The following is a 26,802-nucleotide window of genomic DNA, read 5'->3' as shown; positions in this document are numbered from 1 at the left end:
CTTCGGGGCCACCCATATTTCATAGCACCCCACTGGGTTCCGAGCTGGGACTTTGAATGTGGACGCATTGGCAGCACTGATGGCTAGTTAGTGTGCTTGCCTCTGTCCTCCTGTGTCCCCTGCGAGGAAGGTGCAGCTTATATTAACAAGCATTGCCATTGTCACTTTGCTGGGTAGGTGGGAGCATCTCAACCAGACAGGGGCCCTGCCCCTGAGGATTTACAGCTCCCCACAGTGCCCACTCACCAGGGGCTCCAGGGGCAGGGTTGGGCTCTCGGCTCCCTGCCTGCTGATTGCTTGTCATTAGGAGACCCACAGCTCTTGCCTGGGCTTAGATCAGGGGTCGAACCCAAACTACAAGTCACTCTATTAAAAATGACTTCAAGCAGAGAAGATTCTAGAGCTTTGTCTTCAGCTGCAACCGTGCATTATTAATCTGTCTCATGATGGTCAAGGGGGAAAAAGAGCTTATGGGCATAGAATTAACAATTGGCAGGTACACAGAACTAAGAGTCATGAAAATTAAAAAAACTCCATATGTCTCTTCATCTTGCCAACTACGTTCCACAAACTCCAGAGCCTTCACCACCATAGAAACCATTTGGTTTCTTCCACCAGCAGGAATAGAACATGAGCCAGAATTGCAATATATCAAGGTCGGCAGAAACGGGGCAAAAATTATATTGTAGTATATACTCGAATATATTAAATTGACGTTGTCAACCCTATCTTGGTATGTAGTAATGCCATAATTTGTTATTTAACTCGGCATAGCCAAAATAGGATCAGTTCCACAAATGAACCCTGTAGAAATTATTCATGTGATACTTTGCAGATATCACATCAAAAAAAAAAAAAAAATCAAAGTACAACATAACATATTTGGTACAGTTTGGGACAGTCCAAGCTGTAGCGTCTGCATGAAACCACACAAAAATGGACTTATAATACAGAAAAAATATTTTCTAAGCAGAAAGTGTTATTTTTAGAAACAATAGTGTTAAAATTAGAACAGTTCTAGTTTTGACTAATTGGAATTGATTGAGGGGGAAGGGGAATGTCGTAGACATATGCTTACATATTTGAGCTGGGCACGGTGGCACACACCTCCAATCCCAGTGACTTGCAAGGCAGAGGCAGAAGGATCCCAAGTTGAAGTTCCTCCTAGGCAACTTGGACCCTGTCTCAAAATAAAGTGAAAAGTACCAGGAAGGAGCTCAGTGCCACAGCACCTCTGGATTCAATCCCCAGTAGCGCCTCCCTCAAGAAAATAAAAAAACAATAAAAAATACTTGCAGTAGATCAGTTAAAGAGGAAATACTTGTTCTAAAAAGTCCCCTATGGGGCTGGGTTGTGGCTCTGGCAGAGTGCTTGCCTAGCATGTGAGAGTCCCTGGGTTGGATTCTCAGCACCACATATAAATAAATAAAACAAAAGTCCATCGACAACTAAAAAAGATTTGGGGGCTGGGTTTATGGCTCAGCAGTAGAGCGCTTGCCTGGCGCATGCAATTGTGAGGTATACCGGGAACCACAGGCGTGTGAATCCACAGTGTCAAGTGTTCATCTTATGAACTATATCAGTCACACATTTCCAGTGAACATTTATCATCCAAATTGAGATCACTAAAGTTGTAAAGTATACTACCTTGTCAGTATGGGAGATTGGGGAAAAGAAATGTAAAAGATCTCATTTTTTTATATGGGATGCAAGTTGAAAATGGTAACTACTTTAGATACATGGGACTTAAGTAAAATATATGGTTCAAGTTAGTTTCCTACGTTCTTAATATGGCTCCTTAGCAATTCAAGATCAGAGCTAAGCCTTGCTTTGTTTTTCTTCTGAACAATGAGGATCCGAACAATAGTTCTCATGTGAGGAATGAAGGAAGTAGAACTCGGTTACATTTTGGATTATGTTAAAATTCCAGCCCAGACCCAGGTTTCATTCTTGCCTTTTTAAAAAAAAAAAAAAAAATCATCCCACCTGTAATCCCAAGGTCTTAGGGAGGCAGAGGCAGGAGGTTCATAGGTTCAAGGCGAGTCTCAGCAACTAAGCAAGGCCCTGGGCAACTGAGCAAGACCCTGTCTCAAAAAAAAAAGGGGGGGCGGGGGGGGGTGGGCTGGAATGTGGCTCAGTGGTTAAGCACCCCTGAGTTCAATCGTATTTAAAAAAGATCTAAAGAGATACCTAGCACATCCAAGTGAGTCAAGGCTGTGTTCTGGACTCTGACAGGGTCTCCCTTTTGGGTGTGTCTTGTTGGCCAAGAGGGCTCAGGGTACTGATGTGCAAGCATCCCGTGAGATAGACAGCTGTTCTCATGGCCCTCGGTAAAGGTGCTCCAACGTAGTGAATGACTGGATGGCTAGAGTTGCAAGAGTTTGAGGCAGGATCTTAGCCCAGGGCTGCTTCCTTTGATGTTGGCCAAAATGCCGCAGCCTCCTTGGAGGAGGAAGGGACTTGGTTCAAGCTTTGGTTTGTGGTATTAAAACACTCTCCAGGGCTCTAGAACACTTGAAATGTGGTTCCAAACCCAGAAAAGTAAATCCCCCCCAAAAAAAAAAGGTACAGCGGGTGATATCTGTTCATCTACACAGTGGACTTGCTGAGCACCAGGGAAGAGTTCGGTTTCTGAACGTAGATTTAATGCTTTCTTTCCTTTTCCCATTGATGGATCTGAGTTATATGACGTTAGCTAGTGGCTTTTAACCTCCCTTAGAAGGTAAATGGAAAGTCAAAGATGAATAATTTGATAGGTAACTAATGGCCTAAAGTGTAACTTTTGTAGCTTGGAGGTGGGGAGAAGGGACCTCTGGTTTCCTCATAATGGGGTCCCCAACGGTGTCTTTTCCTGGGTCCGAGATGGCTGCTGCAGCTCCTGACTTCACATCCACTGTCCTTCAAGAATAGGGAGGAACTTCATGGCCTTTAAGGGAACTGTTGCAAAGGTGCGTTTCTGACCTCCATGTAACCCAGTTCTAGCTCATTGGCTAGAACTGGGTTACATGGATACCTTCTTGTGGGAAGGGTGTGTGTGGTCACATCACATACCCATGTAAAATTCAAATGTCCTACTCCTAAAGGGAGAAATGGGTGATGATAGGCTGGCAGACCCTGCCCTCTCTAGGGGGACCCTGGGCATTTCTTTTGGCATTTGTGTTGTTTATGTTGCTAGTTTTTTGCATAGGAAAGGCCCTCATCTTCTAGCCCTGTGATTCCTTACATAATATTGGCACCTATTAAGAACTAGAATGTGATTCGTCTCTGTGAGGACGTTTTAACTACTGAGCTGTTAAAATCTGATAGGAGTGGCATGGGGAGGGAGGTGGATGGCCAGCCCCAGGTACCATGTCTTCAGTTTGAGCAATTAGCTCTTGGCGTGGTTGGCGAGTCATTGAGTTTCAGTAGGTACTATTTCATGTGGTAAAATGTGATGAAGGTAGTGGTCCAGCCTTGGGCTGGAGACGGGGCTCAGTTCTAGGCCTAGCAGGTGTGAGGCCCTGGGTTCAATCCCCAGTGCTGGGTGAGGGGTGTGAGGTTCCAGTTCACATTGATGCCTTATAAATCCTGAGCCCCTTTGTGCGTATCTGATCATCTGGGTCTTTATTTTCTCACCTTCACCTCCAAGTCTCCATGGCATTGCTCTTCTAGTTGACAGGGACCAGGGCTCTGCAGGCCCACGTTCAACCCTGAGTAGGTTCGTGACGGTCTGAGATGCAGGTAGTCTCGCTATGAAGAGGATGCTCCCCGTGTGTATTTTTTTTTTCCGTAGGTATCATAGGCTGACAGCAGTGTTCTCACCTGTTAATTGCATAACTCAGTGGTAGAACTGCCGCCATTCATCCTATTAAAATTTGGCAGGGTATCTTTGTTTCTCCGTGGAAATCCGTCTGTGAGGACCCTCTGTGCAGACACAAATGTTATTTTTAGTGGGACAGAAGCGTCAGAAGATGAAAACATGAAGATTCTCCATAGCCAGCCTGTGAGGTCACACTTCCCACATGGCCATAAATAACCGAGAGCGTAAATAACACTCTTAGAATGTTGGAAAAATAGAAAAACTCTGCTCCTACCAGGACCACGTGGGCATCTGGACAACACGGGAGCAAGAAAAACGTTCAACATGCACAGACTGTGAAACTGACTTCAAGAACAGAGGTCCCCTTGGTCATCGTGGAGTGGAATGTGTTTTCTCAATGTCACTTGGACCTTGGATGATCTTTGGAGGCGGGGGCTGTCTGCACCATGAGATGTCTGGCCCTGCACATAGATGTCAGCAGCACCTACCCACCCACCCCCAGATGGCACCAAAGCACAGTAAAGTAGGTCGGACCTCCTACAGCGTCACATTCCTGATACCCAGGGAGACACTAGAAGGATCTGGAGGAGATACATTTTAAACTGGTCCTTGAAGGTGGAGGAGGTCGGGCAGGGAGCTAGATCAGAAGATCAGATATGTCTCATACCGAAATGAATTATTTAGGGACACACTTAAATGAATTACTGTAAGCTAGTTAATAGACAATGGAGTGCAGTGTGATTTCCAAAATTTCATTTTTTATCTCTCTCTAGTTGAAGAAGCTGGTTGTCGTGAAATTATTCTTGATTTACCTACACGTAGGTTGTAAGTGCAGAGTTCAGATGCTTGCATTTGGCAAAGGGGTTCAGAGGATGGGGGTGTCTGGTGTATTGTAGTGATTTTAATGCATTCCTTGGGCACTTTCAAGTGATCGCTCCTTAACCTTGGGCTTTATCAGGACTCTGGAAGAGATGCAGATAAACACTGTTTAGAATCTCTGGAACTAGGAGCCAAAATATGCTTTTTTCTCTGACCTCGTGTATTTTGTCAGTTACAGAAAGTCGAACAATGTTGTACTTCGCTGTGTTTGTGTTTCCGTTCCTAGATAAGGAAACCTACACAGGAACTGCATGCTCTCTAAACTTGGGCCTGCCTGGGCCCATCCTCGGGGTCATCTTGCCCACCCTCACGACATTCCTTGAAGATGACTTACACTTACCCTGACACTTTATTTTCATGTAAATGATGTTAATGCTGCATTGTTATTAACTCCTTTTTATTTTTAACCAGGGCAGACAGCTCAGACTAAGAATTTGACTTGAATTCTCCCACCTCTTCCCCCTGATTTTGCAGCTGTTATCTGAGGTGTAGAGAAATGATTTGGACTAAATTAGATCCAAATATCTTGCTGTTTTTCTTAGACTTCTAGGAGCGCCCCCTCCCCAAGACACACAGCTACAAGTACAGTCCTGAGCATTCTATAACAGCATAATGGGTTGGTTTTTTGAATGACTGATTAACCTTGATTTACCAAGAACATCCATCCTTATTTCCCAATAAAATGGATGAGTATGAATTTAATTGACAAAAGTATTCCATTCTGCTACTGCATAGCTGAATTCTCCAAGGACGAAGCTAGCCCGAGAATTTCTCAGTTTGATAAACATTCGGGTCTTTTGGAAACCTTCAAGATTCCAAGGCTATTTCTAGGACATGCCTCTCCTCTACTGGGAACCATGTCAGACGTCGCCTGTGAATTTGAAAATAACTGAGTGCATTTTTTTTTTTTTTTTTTTGTTTCCGCTAAGGGTTTGTATCTGGCTTGTGAAGAGAAAGCAGAAACTCGTATACCTTGGACGAGTTAGTTTCAAAACAAACTGGGCAATGATGCTGTTTTTACTGTGCACAATCATTATAGTTTTTTAATATTTTTCTATAAAACAGAAGGCTCTCTGGAAGAATGACATTGTGCGCCAATGCTGCATTACAGGTTTTAAAAAATGTGGTAAAAAGTACATAACACAGAATTTACCGCTTTTAAACAGAGTTCAGTGGTGTCAAGTACGTTCTTCGTCTATCTCCAGGACTCCTTCATCGCCTGCATTGGAACTCTGTACCCAGTACACGATAGCCGTCTTTCTCCCTGTGCGCAGGGCCTGTCTCTCTGACTACCCTGAGTCCACACTTAAGTGGAATCGTACAACATTTTCCCTTGTGCATCTTGCATATTACACTCAGCGTCGTCAGGGTTCACTCATGTTTCACGTATCAGAATTTCATTCCTTTTAAAGGAAGAAGAGTAGGTTACTGTTTATGATGTTGTGTTTATCCGTGCCTCTGTTGATAAACATGGGCTTTTCCATTTGCTGACCATGCATAATGCTGGTGTGCACCAGGAGGTGTAGATATGTGGTAATCCTGGCCTTTTGACTCTTCTTGGCATGCCCCTGCAGAGGGAATGGCTAGTTCATGTGGGAATTGTGGGTGGAATTTTTTGAGGACCCATCATCCTGTGTTCCTGTGGGATTATTTTTGAAGTCTTCATGAGGAATGGTAGCAGAGGGATCCAACGTGACATGTGTTGTCTCATGGAGTTAGCAAATTATGGCCTGCAGGTCAAATTCAGTCTGTACCTTCCTTTGTGCAGTTAATAGAGTGTCCCCCCCACCTTTTTTTTTTTTTTTAGGAGCGGGTGGTGTACCAGGTTTTGAACCCATGGTTACTTAACCACTGAGCCACATCAGCAGCCGTATTTATTTTTTGAGACAGGATCTCACCAACTTGCTACGGCTGGATTTGAACTTGTGATCCTCCCGCCTCAGCCTACTGAACCACAGGGATTACAAATATGCACCATGGCTGTTTTTTTTTACATTTTTAAATAGTTGGAAAACATAGAAGGATAATGGATCCTGATTCATTAACATTTATGGAATTCAGATTCCTCTGGTCATCATTGGACTGGACATCTTCGGGTCCTCACTGGACCTTAGCTGTGCCCATCATAGGTTGTCTGTGGCGACTGTGATCAACAGCATCACGATGGGGTGGTAGTATCCAAGGTAGCAGGACCCACGGTGCTTCTGTGATGGCCTCGAGAATTGGCTAACTTGAGTCGGACCTGTGAATGTTCATCTGCCAAATGGCCTACCCATCTGCCTTGGCTTTTCCAAGACTGGGCCACAGCCAACTGTTCACCTAATTGACCAATTCACTAAGGTCCCGGCCCCCTGTGGGGGCAGGGATTCCCTCCATCACAGTAAGACCCCACCCACGTCTGAGGGCTTGCTCATTTCTGCTACGTTGCATTTTCTGTCCATAACTTCAAAACTTGGCTTCCTGTCATGACTTTTAAGGGACTAATTATTCTCCGTGATCAGGAGGTACATCTCTTTTATCAAAGAACCAAAGGGAGGCATACTTCTCAAAATTCAGTTATTTTATTCCTATACTTTCCCCCGCCCCCACCAGCTCTGGAAATCGGACCCAGTGCCGCTCTGTCACTGAGCTATGTCCCCAGCCATTTTTTTTTTGACACAGGGTCTCACTAAGTTACTCAGGCTACCCTTAAACTTGGATCCTCCTGCTTTGGTCTTGGAGTCTTTGGGATTATAGGTGTACCCCATCATATCCTGCTGTTCGTTCACTTTGGGGGACAAGGTTTATAGCTAACTGAAAGACATGTACCTCTATTTAATCTGAGATATATATGTATATATCTGCAAATTCCACATTTGGGACTATAGGATGACTTGTTTTACAAAGAGATGTCCTTGACACTTGAGTCAAGTGTGACTTGTAGAAAGTTAACATAAAATAGCATCTGTCCCTCTGTGAATTTATTTCATTTAAATGACACCTTCAAAATGACATTTTTAGGGTCTTACGTTGCTCAAGTGTTTAATTTGTTTTCAGGAGTATCACCGCCAGGGCTTTGTACCACACCTACAGGTACCCACATAACTTAACTGGGTGTGGTGTTTCACTTAAGCAATATTTGGGGCCTGAGAAACTAGAGAAGTCTTGAAGCAAGTCAGACTAAGCTTAAAGCGGGAAGCACATTTAACATGTGTTCCTATGATATTTAGTTTTCATAGGAAGTGGACGTGTGTATACTCTTTTTGCAAAGTTCAGTTGAGAACCAATGAACATCTTTCCACTTAAGAAAGCCACAGATAAATGTGATCGAGCGCCATTTGCAAGGATAGCTTTGTTCTGGGACCAGGAACCTTGGTGGAGGTCCATCCCACACTCCTGCCGCCCTGTCACTGAGGATGGTCACAGACCTGCTTCACCCTGGAGGAAGGTTCAGTACGTGGTGTGTTCCTGTCCAGGGTCACTGGCAGTGGCAGGTGACCTGTCCTGACTTCTCAGTGTGTCCCTGGGCCAGGAGCGCACAGCTGTGAGTCTGATGTGAAGCCACTGCAAGGCCGAGGTGTGTCCACCCAGCCTGCAGCCTGTGGGTTGGGACACACGGCCACCCATCATCTGCCTGTGGTCAGTGGCTCAGGTGGAGTGAGTGGTCTTGCCGTCCAAGTTGCTCACCACGTGGCCCTTGGAACAGGAAGCGTGCTCCCGCCGGCCCTAGCTCTGCAGCAGTGCCATCTCACTTGCCGTGCCTGGGTGTGTCCCCACCTACTAAACTCATTTCATGAAGGGGGAGGATAGAACACAGCAGTGCCACGGTTTGGGTCTGAAATATGTTCCCACGGCCAGGGTGTCAAAGACTTGGTCTGCACCCTGTGGCACTGTGGGAGGGGGTGGAACCTCTCAGAGCTGGACTCTGATGGGAGGAAGTTAGGACATTGGGGTGTGCGCTTGGGGGGGACATCGGGACCCAACCCCTTCTTCTCTCTTTGCTCCCTGGCTACTGTGGGGCAAACAGCTTTGCTCCCCAGGGACACACACCATGATGTGCTGCCTTAGCACCAGGGCAAAGGCAATGGGGTCAAGTGGTCATGGACTTGAACCCTCTGAATTCATGAGCCAGAGTAAACCTTTCTTCTAAGTTGATGGCTCTCGGGTATTTTGTCACAGTGTCAGAAAGCTGATTGACACGGTAGCCTAACGGACATTATAGTGGAGATCACCTCTGGCATTTCGTCTTCATTAAGCCTGCTGGGGAGTTGGTGTGTGTTTCTCTGCACGTCAGATGCCGGCAGTGGGAAGTAGCGAGTGGTTATAAAAATGCCTGGCTGGGGGATTTTCTCATGAAAGACACAACACTCCGTCATTTTCTTTGATTGAGAAAAATGTGAGCGGCATTCAGGATAGAGGTAGTTGATAGAATGTGGCACCGTGTGCAGCCTGCTGGGGCCTGGTGTTCAGAAACTTCCTTAAGAAACGGACTCCAAGATCAAGGCTGCCAGGGGGGGTTAGCCAGAGACATGGTTGTGATGACAGCTGTAGAGTGGAAAGATTCAGGGTGGGGCTGAGTCGCAGCCTCTTTCTGTAGACATGGGACGGCAATTTTTATCATTTACCCATGCAGACGTTGGGGAGTGAACCACCAAGCCACATCCCCAGCACTTTTCTTATATTTTATTTAGAGACGGGGCCTCTCTAAGTTGCCGAGACTTGCTCTGAACTCTAATCCTCCTGCCTCAGCCTCCTGAGCTGTGGGGATTATAGGCGTGGTACCATTGGACCACACAGATTTTTGAAAAGGAAAATTTTTTCAGATGTGTCTTAGGTTTAGTCTGTGGTTTCCTAGACTTATTTTAAAGAACACTAACCCATTGTGTGCCTTTGTCCCTTGGGGGGGGGACACCTAAAAACGTACAAAGAATACACCACTTGGGGTCACTCCAAGATAAATGTTTCTAGTATTCTGTTCTTTTGAGAAAAGTTAATATGTGAATGATTTTAGCATTTGGAAATGTGTATATAAAGAATATGTAAACTACATATGTAAATGTAGGAAGAACATGTAAACTTTATCCAAATAGATTATTATAAACTGTAGTGTCACTAAGTGAAGAAAACATAACCCTTTGTGACTTTGAAGGAGAAGGCGTGTCCCCCTTTCTGGATAGAGATAGGCATACATTGACCACAGGGGCAGAAAATGGTCCATCTACACAAAGGGTTTTCTAAACGTGACTCAGAAACGATGTCCTGATTTTAATTCCCAGTGGGAGTGGGCGGGGGCTGGTGTAGAACTGCCCCACTTCTTGACACTATTATTATATTAAAAGTAGCATTTACTTTTGTAAGTCGTTATCACCTGGCACACTTATCCATTATGGTCGACCACCGTCATTCTGCATTTCGGGCTTCCAGAGGCTGTTTTCTAAGTCACATTGCTTGTGTATTTCCCTTGGAAAATGTGAGCCTCTAGCAGTGGGAGCCCCATTGATCTTGGTGTTTAGTGGCAGAGTCTATTCATCATCCATCAGAAAACCACCTTTAACGTTTCAACACATGCAAAGTGTTCTGTGGAGGCACTGGACGTAGAGTGGACCTTGGAGAATGGTCTGGGCAGTTGCTCAGGTGGAGAATGGTCTGGGCGGTGCTCAGGTGCACAGGGAGCCCAGGAGAGGCATTGCTAGGGGAAGAAGGCACGTCACAGAGTATGTGCTGCCTGCAGCCCCGAGCTGTGAGCACATCAAGGCACAGAGGGACAACGTGTTGTCAGGTGCCCGAGCAGCTCCTGGGCACTGTGGAAGTCCCTGAGCTGACAAAAGCCCCGTGAGGATGGGAACCGTTGCTTCTGCAAGACAGAATACAGGTCATCTGAGCAGACAGCATTCTGAGCACTTGGTGCATTTTAAATGATGAGGATTAAGCGAGTTCAAAGCACTTCAGAGCAAGCTAGGCAAACACGTGCAACATGTGCTGGCTGTTTCTCTTTCCATCTCTGTTTAACCCCTCGATGCCGGTCCTTTTGGATTGGGGGACCATTTTTCATAACAAATGCCTAGTAAGTTAACCTGGAAAACCTCATTCTATGGCCAATGCATTGACGCAGGCCTGTAATCATATCTACTTAGGAGGCTGAGGCAGGTGGGTCACAAGTTTGACGTCATCTAGACAACATTGCAAGACCCTACCTCAAAATTTAAAAAATTAAAGGTCGGGGATGTAACTCAGGGGTATGGTGCTTGCTAGCATGTACAAGGCCCTGGGTTCAATCCCCAATGCTGACCCCATCCAAAAAAAAAATCATTCCAAAGAACATACTTTGGCATACACTCTCTACTACTTTAAAATCTCCAGTTGATGGGCTTCCGAGTTCATTGGCTGTGGATTTTCCAGGCAACAGCCTTGCAAACCATTATCCCCGATTTACGAGGCACTTGCTGAGATGACCCGCTGCCCCAGGTGTATTCTCCACCTGGTTTTGACAGTGTGTTAGAAGGTCAGCAGTGTCCGTGTGACCAGGCTGGGTCCTCTCCTGAGGTTGCAGGGTCCTCGTCCCTGGTGGCTCTGTTCCGTGGCTGGCAAGTGGCCACGGGCTGTTGGCAGGAGGCCCCAGACCTGTTCCTCACTGGCCTCTCCATGGCCAACTAAAGGAATTTTCTTGTACAGATTTCTTTCTATTTTATCTAGAAAGAGAATCCGTAATTACATTGTTAGATTTTGGTTTACGATCAATGAGAACACATCCTGTCGCGATCCATCAGCTATTTTATAAATTTGGACCACACAGAAAGAAGCATTCTGACAACCTATGGAAATAACCCTTAGACAATCCTTTCTGAATCTTAAACCCTGTATTATGTTTATCTTTTTTTGTGAGGGGGGGAGACCATGGATTGAACCCAGGGGTGCTTGACCACTGAACCACATTCCCAGCCCTTTTTATTTTGAGACGGGGTCTCGCTAACTTGCTTAGGGCCTCACTAAGTTGCTGAGGCTGACCTCCAACTTGGGATCCTCCTGCCTCAGTTTCCTGAACTGTTGGGATTACAGGCATGCACCATTGCGCCTGGCTACCTTCTAGTATTTTTAAACCCCCTGCAAAATAAAATTATCCAGGCAGCAGCCACAAAGAGATGAACTCGGTGCTTCTGTGATTCATTTTCTTATAAGGGAGCTCCTCAGCCTCGGTACTTGACTTTTTTGGCCTGGATTAATCTTGGTTGGGAGTGGGTGCTGTGTATCCCCTGTAGGAGCAGCTCCACCTGTGGTCATGGTATGGAGGAGTATCTCCCGGTGCCTGGTGTCCTGGGGCTGGGAGGGAAGCAGACAGCTGATAATCCTGTGCTTTTATTTGGAAGTGCTTATGCACCCAGTAGCACATGCGTCTGAATGGGAAGGTCATTTTGTTTGCCCCCAACAGAAAAATAGCCCGGTATTCTTGGCCACAGGGCAAGTGGCTCTTAGGCTGGCAGGTCCCCAGCTCCTCCTTGTGGGGCTGCTGCCTTTGCTGGCTGCTTGGCTTCTGTAGCCACGTCCCCTTCTCTCCCCCTAGGCCAGGGCAGCTCAGCTTCTCTCCACCTCTCCTGCTTTCCTCTTGGGTCTTTAGGAAGGAGTAAACTGATCTCCAGAGAGCAGAGTAGGACAGGGGCACTGTTTGGTAGGTACTCCCGGGGAATGCGAAGTAGATGCCCAAACATACGCTCGTGCGTGCACATTCATAGCAGCACTGTTCCTAGGGGCCAGATGCTCATCACCTACTAGACCATATGCAATCCATTGACGTAGCGGAATAGTATTCAGCCATAAAAAGGAATGATGTGTGCTACACCTGAGGGAAGTGAACATGCTCCGTGAATAAGGCAGACACAGAAGGTCACCGGCCACGCGGTGTGGTTTGTACTGACAGGACGCATCCTGCTTGGGCAAGTCCAGGAAGTCGATCTGCTTGTTGCTGTAACTCCGAGAAGGGAGTGGGAACAGCATCCTTACCCAGGTGGAGGATTACCTTCTGGAGTGGTGACAATGTTTTGGAAATGGGTACGGGTTCTAGTCACGTAACTATACCCATAAATGCCACTGAACTGTGCACTTTGAAGTGGCTAGTTTTCGCTGGGCATGGTGGTGCATACCTGTGACCTCAGTGGCTCAGGAGGCTGAGACAGGAGGATTGCAAGTTCACAGCCAGCCTCAGCCACAGCAAGGTGCTAAGTAACTCAGTGAGACCCTGTCTCTAAATAAAATACAAAATAGGGCTGGGGATGGGCTTTCTGAGGTGGCTTAAGTACCCCTGCGTTCAATCCCTGATGTGGTACATCATTCATTCACCTAGCATTCCTTGTGTATGCACCCCATGACCAGCCTATGCTGTAGAAATCTCACAGCCAGTGGTATATATTTTTCTTTACATATTCTGTTACTGCTGCATTATACTCACATGAAATGGTGGGATTTGTGGTTACACATTCTCATATGCAAACAGAACAATTCATCGGGCCAGTACCTCTCCCCAGCAATGACCAGCGTTGCAAAGGCAAAACCCACGGTGTACGTGTCACTTCTCAAATCTGCTGGTCCACTGTCTGCAGAAGTTGGTCCTGGAGCTGCACACCAGCCTCACAGCAAGCTGTAAGACGTGCGTGCGTGACTTAAAGGTCAAGGTGAATGCACCAGGGAAGGAGGGCTGGTGGAACAGGAGTCCGTCAATTATTTTGTCATATTTGATTACAGCCTTAATTGTTTCCAGGACTGTATCAGCCCAAGCTCTGCTTTGACCTACTTTTCGTGGGAAGGCAGGTGCTTTCTGAGTTGCTTGCCCAGAGAGCCCAGGGTGTATGTCGGCCACACCAGGAGCCCAGGGCAACAGGACAGGAGACTTCTTTTTGTATCTGTTAAGTCTTGCCGTTTAGGAAAAAGAACATGTTGCAGTTATTAACATTTGTGTTTTACACAAAATCTTTCTTACATCAACATCTCTTGCTGGCACGGTTTACTAATAATGATTCTACTGAAAATGGAAGTTGGTCATGACCAGATATCAGGGGGCCGGATTTCTCGTTTTCATGTATCGTTTCTATCAATGAGCTGATTAGTTCTGATGTGTTGCGAAACCACAGAATGTTATGAACCAGAGTCGCCATGCCCAATTTTTTTCTGTGTTGATCACACGTAGGAGATAAGTTAATTACACTTACAGAGTTTTGCAACATATATAAAAGATAATCTTCAACTTCAAGACTCTAATTTGTGAGTTACCATCTGTTGTAGACCAAAGAAAAAAAAAATAGGAATTTCATTTCTAAAGCTTTTTTTTTCCCTGAACAGCTTGTAATAAGAGCTGTCTGTATATTAATTACTTATTGAATTATTATGGATTGTAATGTTTTAATTTACAGGCAATTTGGAGCTTATTGTGGTGAAATCTGCTTGTATTTTGATACTTGATGACATTTAGTAATTTCATCATAAGGTTTACTCCCTGCCCACTCCCCACCCCTCATAATTTACAGCCCAATCCTGCAAACAGTAATTTGCTTTCTGCTTCCGCTTACTCTAACAAGTATTGCCGTGTTTATCTCCACTAAAGATTTTTCTTTCCATAAATCAGTGGGTTTTTAAAAAAAACTTTAGAAGCAAAATCAATATTCCTTTGTTGCTGCTTCATTCCTAAGCCCTTTAATTTCTAGAGTTGTGGATGTATTCTGTATAAATCTCATTACTTTTCTTGCCTGGTATTACTTTCATTTTCTATATTCTTAGGATCTCTTTTTTCTTTTTTCTTTTTTTTTAATGCATTGTAATGAAACCTGGAGGCTCATGAACCTGCCTGCAGAATCTCTTTAATTTCCTTCCTTGAAACAGTATTACTATAAACACAACTCAGTGGGAATAATTTGCTTGAACTTCCTGAAAACAATTTACGGGGTTCCTTATAAATTCACTAATAAGAAACAGCTTGAGTGTGCAGCCTCGTGTGGATTGGAATCGTGTTAATAAACCTGGTACCTTTTGATTCTGACTGAAAACTGTTGAGTAAGAATTTAAAGAAAATGACGGTCATTTAATTGTCTTGGTTACTTGGTTTTTAGATGATTCTGGATAATTTCAAGTCTCTAAGGGACGAGGTTCATTCACAACCCAGGACAAGAAATTTCTTACGGACAAAGGGGAAATGGCCCATTTGTTTGTAGCAACTGAAAAATAAGAGTTGTGCATAGTTTATCATTTGTACTAAGGTATTGTCTGAAAACAAAGATGGTTTGGTGGACAGTCATTTGCCAAAAAATAGCTCAGATATTGCTACTGCTGGTTAAAAGTGGTTTTATCTAATTTGAGGCTCTTTTCTGCCATCATTTTTACATGCCTCTTCTGGGTTGTTTTAATTTTAATTTCTCTTTTGGGTTGTTTTGCTTTTTGCTTTGCATCCAGCACCCTGTCATCTGAGCTCGGGATTAAGACGGCGACCTTTAGATACCATGAAGCACAAACCTGAAGGCCTGGGGGTGGGGTGACAAGCCAGCACACCCCCAGAGATCTCTAAGTCTGCTTTTCCAATCTTGTTTCTCCCCAGGCTCGTGCCTGCAGACGGTCTGCGGAGTCTATGATCGGATGCCGGGCAGCCCACTGGTCCAAAGGTCTCCACATGACGTCACCGTAACGGTAAGCAGCCCATGGCCCTGGGTGCTAGTCCTGCTGCCCCAGATCCATTTGAGAAACATTTCACCAAAGCTGAACCCTTGTTTTAAAGTGATCTCCCCCACCCCCCCCAAAAAAAGAACTTGTAGATATTCTTCTTTACAGAAATTGAAGGTAGTAAGAACATCACCAAAGGCTTATAAGCTATGTGGTCAATTCTGCATGAGGAATTAGCCTTGTGCTGCCTTGCAAGAATTTTGGATCCTGGACTGGCTATCACAAACTTTCCTGAGTCTTGCCTTGAGAGGGAGATGCCATCGAAAATCAATCTCTCTTGTCAACATTATGAATTATAATTAAGCTGAAGCATTAATTATAATTGGGCACTTGAGTATAGATTTTACTTGGCTCCTGTACCTTAATTCTATGCTTTATTAGTTTCTTAATATGATTTGTGTCTATCTGCAAATTGACTTGCTGGTTAACCTTGAAACTTATTAGAAAATCATGTAGGTTATTATGTATAAATCTGGTGACATGCCAAGATTTCCAGGGTAGCAGAGAAAACGGTTACATGTGTACAGGTGTCGAGTTGAAGGCCACACACACAATCAAAATTGACACCCAGAGAAGTTCTGTGAAGTTGTTACCTTGATACCTGTGGGTACCAGGGAGAGGTGCTGTTTTGATTGGGTATTAATGTGGTGCTTAGGAAACATAAGTGTCAATTCAATAAATTAAATATGCATTGATCAGATTCCTACTGTAAGACATGTGTGAGTGACTTGGAATTTTTTCTACTCTCCCATAGTGGGCAACTTGTACATGGCCCTCTGTGATCATCCTCAGAAATGGGACTGTGTTGTTCCATTTAGTGGGAACTATAGTAGCTGTAGGTCTTCCATAGGGCTGGGAATAATCTGCAAATACCATTAGAAAGTGAGGGCTTCTGACTGCACCACTCCAACGCGCGCCTGTCAGTCATCTGTAGCATGCTGTGGTGATAGTGTCTTCTTGGATATCAGTTTTAAAGTGCTTGGTATGCTCATGAGGAAGGTCCACATTTCGGAGTGTCACTGTTTACGTTAAATCAGTCAAGATGGATTTCAAACCAGGAAAAGACAAGATAATTGCTCTGATGTAGATGTGGGAAAATGCAGGAAAGACTAAGAGCAGGGATCAGTTTTATTAGTTCTTAGGGTGGTTGTTGGTGTTACTCTAAGGAAGTATCTAAGACTGGTTGCTTAGAGGGAAAAAGGGTTTCTGTGGCTCGCAGTTTTAGAGGGTGAATGTCTAGGCAGTGCAGGGCCAACCCTAGCAAGGGCTCCCTTAGCTCTCTGACCTCATGACATCACTCTGGTGGAAGTTCACGCAAGAGGGATCGTATGCCAAGACAGGAAACAGGAGGGGCTGATCTTGTCACCTTCCACTAAGCCTCTGCAGGCCAGATGACACGGGTGGATGACCCCACTTATGATGCTAACACTGGAAAGAGACTTTCTATGGCCCAGATGAATCGTATATATTTAGGTGGAATCAGTGTTTGTAGAGGTTTCATAACCAGCCCATGTGTGTTCCTGAAATTCGAGGGTCTGGTGCACATCATGTGGAGTCTGTTCATCTCTCTCTGCAAAAACAGGACAAACTTCTCCTGTGTGGTAGCAGTAGCTCAGTGTTTCCTGAGCAGACCTGCTTGAGAGGCATTCACTTGGAATCTCGAATACGAGAACTTGCATCCAACTGTAGAGAGGTGAATGTTAAAGGGAACATACACTGTTCGCCATGTCTGTCACCTGGCTCCGAAAACGAGCTTTCTAACCGGTTTGCCTTCACTAGATGGAGCGCTTGGAAGAAGGTATGCTTCTGGGCTGGCCTCCAAGCTCTTTTCTGTCACTTAAACATCTGCGAATGTGCACAGGGGTTTGCATGAAGTCTCAGCCAGCCGTCCATTAACCCACAAGGGCAGCCAGGCCTAGAGAAGACCCTTTCTGAACGCCTCTTTGGGAGGAGGTGTTATCCCCCAAAGAGCAGAGTTCTTTTCCCAGCAGAAGACTTGTGGGGGGCTTTCCCAACCCTGTGGTTTCATGTTGCACCGAGTCTCACCCAAAGATATCGACAGGTTTCAATTATTTACTACAAATGAAAACAATTTAGGTTCATAGGAGAAAATACAGCATGAGTGCACACACACAGATTAAATCCAACACAGTTCCACCCCTAGAGATAACTGTAAGCACATTTTGAAGCGTGTATGTGTGTGCAAAATTTAGCACTGTGCATGGTCCACTCAAAGCCGTTATTTTGCTAACTTGTAAAATGGCAATAATAGGAGTAACAGCCACACTTATGTCAGAATTGTGGCGGGTCCTAGAAAGCATTTGGCACTTAACGCTTCATACTTAGCAAGCACAGAGTACATGTGACATGTTGCTTTTTAAAATCATTTTAATGGCTGCGTGGTATTTCCCATGTTTTTACCACAGTTTATTTAACCATGTCGTCTTTGGGTAAAGAGCCACATACTGGCTTCATCACATGGGAGGAAAAGATGTACAGGGTCATAGAAGAGAGCTGGTCCCTATGCAAGACTTGAGGAGGTACATCTGGACTCACACGCCTATGAAGAGTTTGATCTTAGAGCAGCTCATATTGGCAGAACGAAAAGGAAGGAGGACATTAGAGAGAAAGCATCCAGGGAGTCTGTGACTGAAGCAGCACAGAACCCATTCATTTCCACAAAGAAGCACAGAGAAGGGCCCCTGGATGGGGGGTCATGTGGAGCCCATATTCCAGCTGCCTGGCTCAGGGTGCAAGACCTGAACCCTCGTCCAGACAATTACCTCTGCTGACGGAGGCTTCCAGACCGGAGGCCAGCAGGCTGCCAACGGGAAGGAGACACACATGACTTGTCGAGAGAGGCATCTCCACAAATGCCATTGGCCTGTGCTGGTTTGTTTTTTTTTTTCTTCCTGTTGTTGAAGCAGCACAGAGAGAGTGTTGTGGCTTTAACTGCAAGTAGAAGGGGTTCTTTTTCCCCCTTTTTGCGTAAGCACAGTTCCAAAGACCTCAAATCAACATAATTGAAGGTGTCTCTCATCAAAAACTGGGTCAGGCAAGAAAATAAACACGGTTGCTCTAATTAAGAGCTCCCTGGCCTTCGCCCTTCTCCGGAGCGAGGGGGATCTGTGAGCGGTGCTAAAGCTCCCTTTTAGTTTGGACGCCGGGAGGGGTTGGAAAAGGTCCACCTGAGTTCTCAGAAGGGCAGGGCTGGAAGCCTTTCCGGAAACTGCTTCAGAGTTAGAGAGGCTTGGGTTTCCGGCTGCACATTCTAGAAGGATGCCCGGGCGCAGGCCTCTTTCTTTGATGGAATGTTTAGGTGCAGCCCTGCCTGGCTGACTGTCCCTCGTCAACTGGTAGGGCTTAGGGACCTGTGGGGATGTGACGTGTGCTGCCTTGGTCCAACGTGCAGTGTGCCCTGCTCTGGGTCTTCACATAAAGGCCTGAATCCTCATGCCCCCCCACCCGGGGGGAAACTGATCCTCCTCACAGCCTGCAATCCCAGACTGAAGGTGCGGGGGCTGCAGTTAGGAATCAGGCTGTCTGCTCTTGGTCACCGGCCCCCGAGTCCCACATCCCTGGCACTTCTGTGGCTACCAGGACGTTGTCCGCCTGCTCCCTAGCCAATACCCCGACAGAGCCAGTGAGTTCGGAACAGGTAGGAGCCCTCGGCCTGATGAACCTCTAATTAGTCCATACTGCAACTGGCACGGGCATCTCTGGCCTCATGCCACTTGTCTACAGAGAACCATCTTTGACGGAGAAGACGGAGGTGGCCTCTCTGCAAACATGCTTGACCCTTCACCCTGAATGCCATCACAGAGGTTGGTCCTCTGGCCCCGAGACAAGGGGGCGTAAGGCGTGTCATTAAGAGATCAGCCAGGTGTGGTGGCACACACCTGTCATCTCAGCAACTGAGGAGGTTGAGGCAGGACGATCTCAAGTTCAAGGTCAGCCTGGGCAACTTAGTGAGACCCTGTCTCAAAATTTTAAAAAGGACTGGCTGTGCAGCTCAGGGATAAAACACTTGCCTAGCATGTGTGAGGCTCCAGGTTCAATGCTTGGGACCACCACCACTACCAAAAAAAAGGCTATTTTCATAAAACACCCTTCCTTGTATGTGCGTGCGTGCACACACACACACCCAAAAAAAAAAAAAAGCTCCTGAACTTTTTCTGTCTAACCTTGCTTCTTACAAATTCAGAGGTCTTGTCCCCATCAGTCAAGAATTTAGCTCTTCTATGAACTTTGCTTTCTTGGAAGACTGCCACTTCTTCAGGATACCTTCGGGGACACGTGGGGAACTTTACATGACTTGTACAGGCACCTTGTTAAGCTTAATGAGCTGTATGTCACAGACAAGATTTTCTTTTTTTATACTGGGGATTGAATGCAGGGGCACTCAACCACTGAGCCCCATCCCCAGCCCTATTTTGTATTTTGTATTAGAGACAGGGTCTCACTGAACTGCTTAGCGCCTCACTGTTGCTGAGGCTGGCTTTGAACTTGCAGTCCTCCTGCCTCAGCCTCCCAAGCCACTGGGATTAGAGGCGTGTGACACTGAGCCTGGCCAAAGATAGAATCTTGGAATTTTGTTTAGTGTTGCCAATTACCATGGCTTAACTATAGTAGGTGCCCAGTAATTTTTCTATCTCCTTGGATCTCATTTTTTTTAGTCACAGAAAAAGTGGGGCAGAATTTTTTTTTCTCTTTCATCAAGCGTGAGTAAGTAGGAGACTCCACAGGTGCTCATGTGATAGGAAGAGCTCGTTCCCAAAGTCGTCTCATTCTCTGCGTAGAAATTATATGTTTAAAGGAGTTTGTTAAAAACGATATGCAGCATTGGTGATACTTAAATAAAGCTCACAGGAGGACTGGGAGTCGTTATAACATCTGCCATCTCTGACACCCCGAACCAAAACCAACCACTGTCCCATTGACCCTCAGTTCACATACCTGGATCTTTGATGGGGAAAATCAAAAGTGGGGAGGGGGCTGGGGGATTCACTTGCTGGTTGTCTTGGGGTTGGCCTTTGGCCGAGGCAGCGTGGTAGCAACGGCCCCTCTTAAAATAGGGGGTGGAGAACGTGGTGGAGCCGTGTCAGGAATGTCTACCCTGGGACCTCATCTCCAGGGGGTCCTTTCTCCTCCTCGTTTGTAGCTTGCAGAAAGGTGAGACCAGACACTCTCCAAGGCTGGTCATCCCAACTGCTCTGACCCTTGCAGGCAGGGTGACATCTGCCGTCCCCTGCATGGTGTTGGTTTATCTTTCCCGACTCGGTCACCTTCCAGGGACTCTGGGTTGACTGCAGCTTGACTGGTAGGTTTGCTGACCTGGTTCTACCCCGTCCAGAAGTTCTCAGGGCAGGGAGAGGCTCAAAGCACAGAATTCTACTCCTGTCTCCATCGTTGCCTGTTAAAGGTCTGAAACCACAGAAGCTCCAGTTGTGGAACAAGGAATTGCCAAACTTCAGTTCATGCTGTGGATCAGTAATTTCTGTTTCTTTTATTGTTTATTTGGGGGAAAGGATCAGAAATTCTGTAGAGGTTCAACTGGTAAAAAAATTTTGCTTTTGTCTGCACAATGTCTCACGTGATGTTGCAGCTGGAATGCAGAGATCAGCTGACAGTCGCACACGATTATTCTATATTTTAATAATAGTCTTCAAGTGAAATTTGAAAAATTCCTCGTTTACCATCTCTGAATGCGTGGCACCCCAGAGGCTGATGGAGTCTGTGATACATTGCGTCGGGATGTGTAGTGGCAAGCTGTTTCTCGCTTTCATCCTTGAGGCCCTACTAAGCCTGAGAGACGCCTGCCTGTCTGTTGTTTCCTCATTAGGAGTTGATGATACGCCAACCAGAGGGCTGCACCCGGGCAGGATGTAAAAATCCTGAGGGAACAGGTTTGCCTCTGCACCGATTCCTCCTCAGCAGCGTGATGCTCTTGCCAAAGTCTGTACAGAGCTCCCATGTTCTGTTTTTGTTCTTTAATTTCTTCCCCTTAAATAATTTCACTTTTTTATCAGGGTGTATACTCTGATTTCACAGCTTCTCTTTGAGTGTCTAACTTGGCTTCCTAAGGCGATGTCTTCAGAGTAAACTCCCCAGACATCAAGCAGAGATTGGGACACATTTGTGTTTTGACTGACAGTTTTCTTTACACCCTGTACACAAGTACAGAAATGTCACCAAATGAAATCAAAGGCAATAAGCACTTTTTAATTTTATCTATTTTGCAACTGATACATAAAAATAAACCATATTAATGGGGTACCATGAATTTTTTTTGGGGGGGGGGTGGAGTACCAGGGATTGAACTAAGGGGCACTCGACCACTGAGCCACATCCCCAACCCTATTTTGTATTTTGAGACAGGCTTTCACTGGGTTGCATAGGGTCTCACTTTGCTGAGGCTGGCTTTGAACTCGGGATCCTCCTGCCTCAGCCTCCTGAGTCACTGGGAGTACAGGCGTGCACCACCATGCCTAGCCCATGGAATGTTTTGATATATGTGTTTATTACATAATGTTTAAGGCAGGTTAAACTTGTGTTTTCTCAAATATTTACCATTGTTTATGATGAAACCTTTCAACATGCTTTCTTGTAGCTTTTTGAAACATACGCTACGTTATTATCTGCAGTCACGCTGCTGTGCCTGGGCACCTCAGAGCTTGTCAGTGTAAATTATACCCATTAATCAGCCCTTCCCACCCTGCTGTCCCTGGCCTCTGGTCATCACAGCTGTGCTATCGAGTCCCATGCAATCAACTTTTAGATAGCGCCTATCGGTGAGACCAGTTGGTACCTGACTACACATCCCGACACAAATGTATCACAGAGATCTCCATCAGCCTCTGGGGTGCCACGCGTTCATCAGGGATGGTAAACGAAGAATTTTTCAAACTTCATTTGAAGACTATTATTAAAATATAGAAAGTAATTGTGTGTGACTGTCAGCTGATCTCTGCACACTTTTGAAATTAAAGATCAAAAACAGAACATGTGCCTGGGTTATTTTCATTCAACCTGATGGTCTTCAGTTCAACCCATGTTGTAGCAAATGGCAGGGTTCCATTGTTAATGGCGGAGTAGTACCTTATTTTCCCTCTTTTCTTTGTGCATCCACCAGTGAGGACATTTGGGTTGTTGGACTTTTGGCTGTTTGAAGTAGTGCTTCACTAAACATCGGGCTGGGGGTGTCCCTTTCACATACTGATTTCATTCCTGGAGGTGGTACATGTCCAATAGTGATGATATTTTTTGATTTTTAAGGATCTTCCATGCTGGTTCCCACAATGGCTTTACCAGTTTACATGCCCCGCCCCCCTCACCAGCCAGTGTGCAAGCATTTTGGGTTGGTTTGGGTTGGTTTGCTTGCTTGGTTTTTATATAATCGCATAATTATAAAACCTGACATCAGACGTTAACTGCCGTCGTGTGTATGAGAGCGTGGGTGGTGTTTTCTTCAGTCCTCTCCAAAAGAATGCAGACGTGAGACGCGGGCAACGTCCTGAGAGTTCTGACTGATTGCTTATCGCTTCATTTCTCCCCACAGAGGGTGGCTCCCGCTTTGTAAAGACCTCATCGCCGCCAGGTGAGGCTAAGATGAGCATCACCAGCGACGAGGTGAACTTTCTGGTGTATCGGTACCTCCAGGAATCAGGTAAGGGGTCTGGTTCTCTGTCGGGAGGAAATTCGCCTTCAGTGTGCCGCGGGTGGAAGGCCCAGCCATTGGTGGAAGGGTAACAAGGAGGGCTGACGGTGCTCTTTGTGAGAGTTAGTGGGGAGGAGAGAAGGTCCTGGGGCCGTCTCATTCCCAGGCCGGAATGCGATGCTATCCCCATGACGTTTCTGTTCAGGTGAGATGAGACCCAGGTGAACCTTGAACTTGTGATAAACATGGAGAGGGTCAGGAGCAGTTGTGCTTCCAGTCTGTCTCCACTATGGTGAGAGCATTGACCCACTGGGGCGTTGATTTGAACCTTGTAGATTGGACACCAGAGATTTATGGAGCAAAAGAGAAGGAGGAAGGGCCCAGGGTCCTTCAGGATGGGCTGCACCTCCAGAGACCTAGCTTCCTCCCACTGGGGCCCACCCCCTCTTCAACACTCCACCACCTTACCTAGTATGGGGCCTTTGGAGACATCTTAGATCTGAACGGTAGCATGATCCTCTGCTTAACAATGTGGTTACCTCCCCCAAATGCACCCTTCGTTGAAAATGCACTTCATACCTGTAGCCTAACCTACTGAACACCATAGCTTAGCCTAGCCAATCTGAATGCTATAACCTGTTTGCTTATATTATATGGTGGTCGCATCCTGATAAACTCATCAAGAGTAGAAAACATCCTGACCTGAAACCGCATGGACTGTACCTGGCCTGCAAGCCCCCTAGCTCAGAGCGCTGCATGCTGTAGACATTGCATGTGTGCCTGCCGATCCTGGGGCTGCCCGGAGGTGCTGCATCTGAGGAGAATCAGAAGTGCAGCAAGAACTCGAGATCCCAGGGCAAAATTTGAAACAGTCTCTACTGAATGTGTAAGGGGCGTGTGCTGTTGTAAACGTCCGAAAATAAGTCGAACCATTGTCAGCCCGGAACCGTCTGTGCTAGGTTTGAGGAGGAACCGGCTGATCGGCACCTGGACCCAGGCGTTTTTCAGAATCGGTCTGAAAGAGAAAATGGGCAGGCATCAATGCAAAGAAAATGGCTCAAACCCTGAGCAAATTATGTAGCGTCGGGTTTTGAGCCTCGGTTTCCCCTACAATAGTGGTTCTCCCAGGCAAAAGTGATAGTTGCTGGGAGGACATGTAGCATGTTTTAAATGAAATCCCTGTCATCCGAGGTTGGAACTTTTTATTTGGAATCCCAGCTAGCACCGTTCATGGTGATCCATGTTCTTGGTACATGTTTGAGCGTTTGGCTCGGCTGTTGCCAGAGCATGGTATCAGAAAGTGATGTAGAAACAAAGTATACTGCCTGAGCTGTGGGACCAGGGAGTCACTCACACCTCACAACTTGCAGGAGTTGTCCACCTGGAGGACAGGTGTTCTCCTATCAGAATTCAGAGACCTCCTGAGCTGCCTGCAGGTGAGAAACCCCACGTACCGGGTCCTGCTTCTCTCGTGGTACTTGGACGACACTCTGCATTTAGAAATATCTCTGTGCGAGGCCATATTGATGGTAGGGACAGGGAGCGTGTGTCAGCAGACGACAAGCTGAGTTTGTGAATGTCAGGCAGGAGAGAGAATCTGTTTCCTGGGGACAGCAGCTGTGCTGGTGGTTGGCCCCATGTCCAGGGCATGAGCGCTTCGCACCCTCTTTCCATAAACACAGAGATCTCCCTCCCGCAGGAAGGCTGGCCTCCTCGGGCAGTATTTGTTTACACTTCTCCTGTTTATTTTTATAAAGCTTCTGTGACCAGGCAGCTAGGGAACCGAGACTGGGACAGAGCAGGGTGTCCAGAATTTCCCAAGTGTCACTTCTGTGTAATGTCTGTTGAATTCTTTTCCTAATTATTCACCAACATCCAAGTTACTTTCCAGTAGGTGTGGCCCGTGTTTAAGGAGAGATTGCTTTGATGGAATCCTTGTGTGTACTCTGGGATTTTTTTAAATGCACCACAAGGAAGAAGGGGGAGAAGAAATGGCTGGTGTGTAAGTGTACATTATTGGGTTGGTTTTCTGTTTATCTCAAATTCTAAGGTTTAGTGAAGCCCATAGTTAGTGATCCTCCACCAACTTGAAGAGCACCTTCTCCCCCACCTGTGAGAAGAAAATCATTCCCTTGATCCGCTCCCCCTCAGACACCTGAGCGCACGCTCGCCTTCAATACCACCAAACGCGTTAAGTCTTGCCTCCCAGTGAGTGGTCCTCAGCTCCTCCAGAGCCACTGAACTTGGTCAGGTCCTGCCATCTGCAGGATGAGCCAGGTGCCATTTCTGTGCACCACCTTCTCCTCCATCTTCTCTTTCCTTCCCATTCCCCAAATATCCATGGTGTCATTTGGGATGATTTAGGCTGCAAGGAAGAGAGGATTCCATGTCACGGAGCATACACTTCCCAGCAAGGAAGCAGGATATTGAAGGCTGCTTCCTCTCCAGAGCGCTCAGTCCTTGTTCTTGATTTGCAACACCTCCCCACAGCACGTTCCCAGCAGTCTGAAAGAGGAACGGAGTTGAGAAGCAAGACATTTAGATGAAATAATAGCAGCATTTGAACTAGCAACTCCAGCACCAGAGACGCTGCGCTTGGTTTTGCTCAAGGAACGGCACTCTGGCTTGCTGGGTGAGGGTCTCGCTGCCTCTGGGCGCTGTTTGTGAAGCCCACGGTGGCACTGTGTCTTAGCTGTAAGCTCTCTTGACCGTCCTGGGAAGAGAGAAGCCAGGGAGCAAGGCTTGTGTGTGTGTGTCTGTCTGTGTGCAGGGGCTGGTGTAAATCCTGGGGGAATCACCATTTTTCTTCTCTGGCTTATTTCTGAAAGTGGAAGTCCATTTCCAGCTTGGTATAAAAAGAGGGACATTTTAGCAAGGGAGACCCTGTGGACATCTGAAGTGTTTCCTCCAGGGCTTCCTCCCAGCATCCAAATCCTAAAGGAAATGGGTTCTCCTGACCCACGTTCCCTAACACCAGGTAATTTGCACCAACATAAATGGTGATCGGAGCTGTGTGAGCCCAGCCGCAGAGGAGTCCATTGAGCTGGGAAGGCATTGCTTGCAGGGTAAGCAGGTGACCTAGATGCAGGGGTGAGGGAGGCAGGTCTGAAGGGAGCCCTTCAAGGACAAGGTGCAGTCTGAAGAGGAAAGGGGAAGCACCTTTGAGCCGAGGGAGGATGGTGACAGCCAGATGACAGGGTGTGAAGAGCGTCATGCCTCCCTTCTCGGCTCATTTGACACCAGGACAGTTTTCACGTAAGCAAGGGGTTTGCCAAGGCTCTGAGCACAGCCAGGTGAATGGGTTTGCCGATTCTGGGGAAAAGAAAAGCCAGGGTTTCTGCCGTGTCCTGCACACAGGGCCAACTCTGCTCAGTGGACGGAAAGATGATGTGGGGAGCAGGTCGTTCTGCAAAGGAGAGAAGGCCTGGGAGTTTGGAGCCAGACTTTCCCCAGTAGCATATTGAACTCTTGGTTGAAGGCCTCTGGGAAAATAGACCTGACCCCTCCTTGGTGGTGGTAATGGCTTGCTCCCTTTTTCATTCCTGAACAGTTAAGCCATGATTGACATGTACCCAATGTACCGTTTTGGGGAGTGTAGGTCTGTAGATTTTGCAAAATGTAGATAGGTCCCGAGACCAACCAAGACAACGAGATTCTGTCGCTCTTCCCAAATTTTCCCAGGTTCCCGAGTCATCCATGCGAGCCCCAGGCAGCCACCATTGTTTTGTGTCTGTCAGGTTTTGCTTCTGTAGCAATGCTGTGGGCATGGAGTCACAGGGTGCATAGTCCTAGT

At 46.4% G+C, this 26,802-nt stretch overlaps 1 protein-coding gene across 1 annotated transcript in view; it reads left to right on the top strand.

Moving 5' to 3' along the window:
- The window catches only part of LOC143639721 (F-box-like/WD repeat-containing protein TBL1X), a 166,676-nt gene that overhangs the window by 111,787 nt on the left and 28,087 nt on the right, over window positions 1-26,802 (top strand). Inside the window, exons 3-4 of the mRNA XM_077107767.1 lie at window positions 15,231-15,319; window positions 22,911-23,018. Of these exons, the coding sequence (XP_076963882.1) occupies window positions 22,961-23,018 (58 nt within the window). The 5' untranslated portion in view covers window positions 15,231-15,319; window positions 22,911-22,960. The remainder of the gene's footprint in view (window positions 1-15,230; window positions 15,320-22,910; window positions 23,019-26,802) is intronic.

Source organism: Callospermophilus lateralis, chromosome Y (genome assembly GCF_048772815.1).
Source record: "Callospermophilus lateralis isolate mCalLat2 chromosome Y, mCalLat2.hap1, whole genome shotgun sequence".
NCBI classification, from domain to species: Eukaryota; Metazoa; Chordata; class Mammalia; order Rodentia; family Sciuridae; genus Callospermophilus; species Callospermophilus lateralis.
Note: the sequence above shows the minus strand (reverse complement) of the source record. Positions and strands in the feature narration are given on the sequence as shown.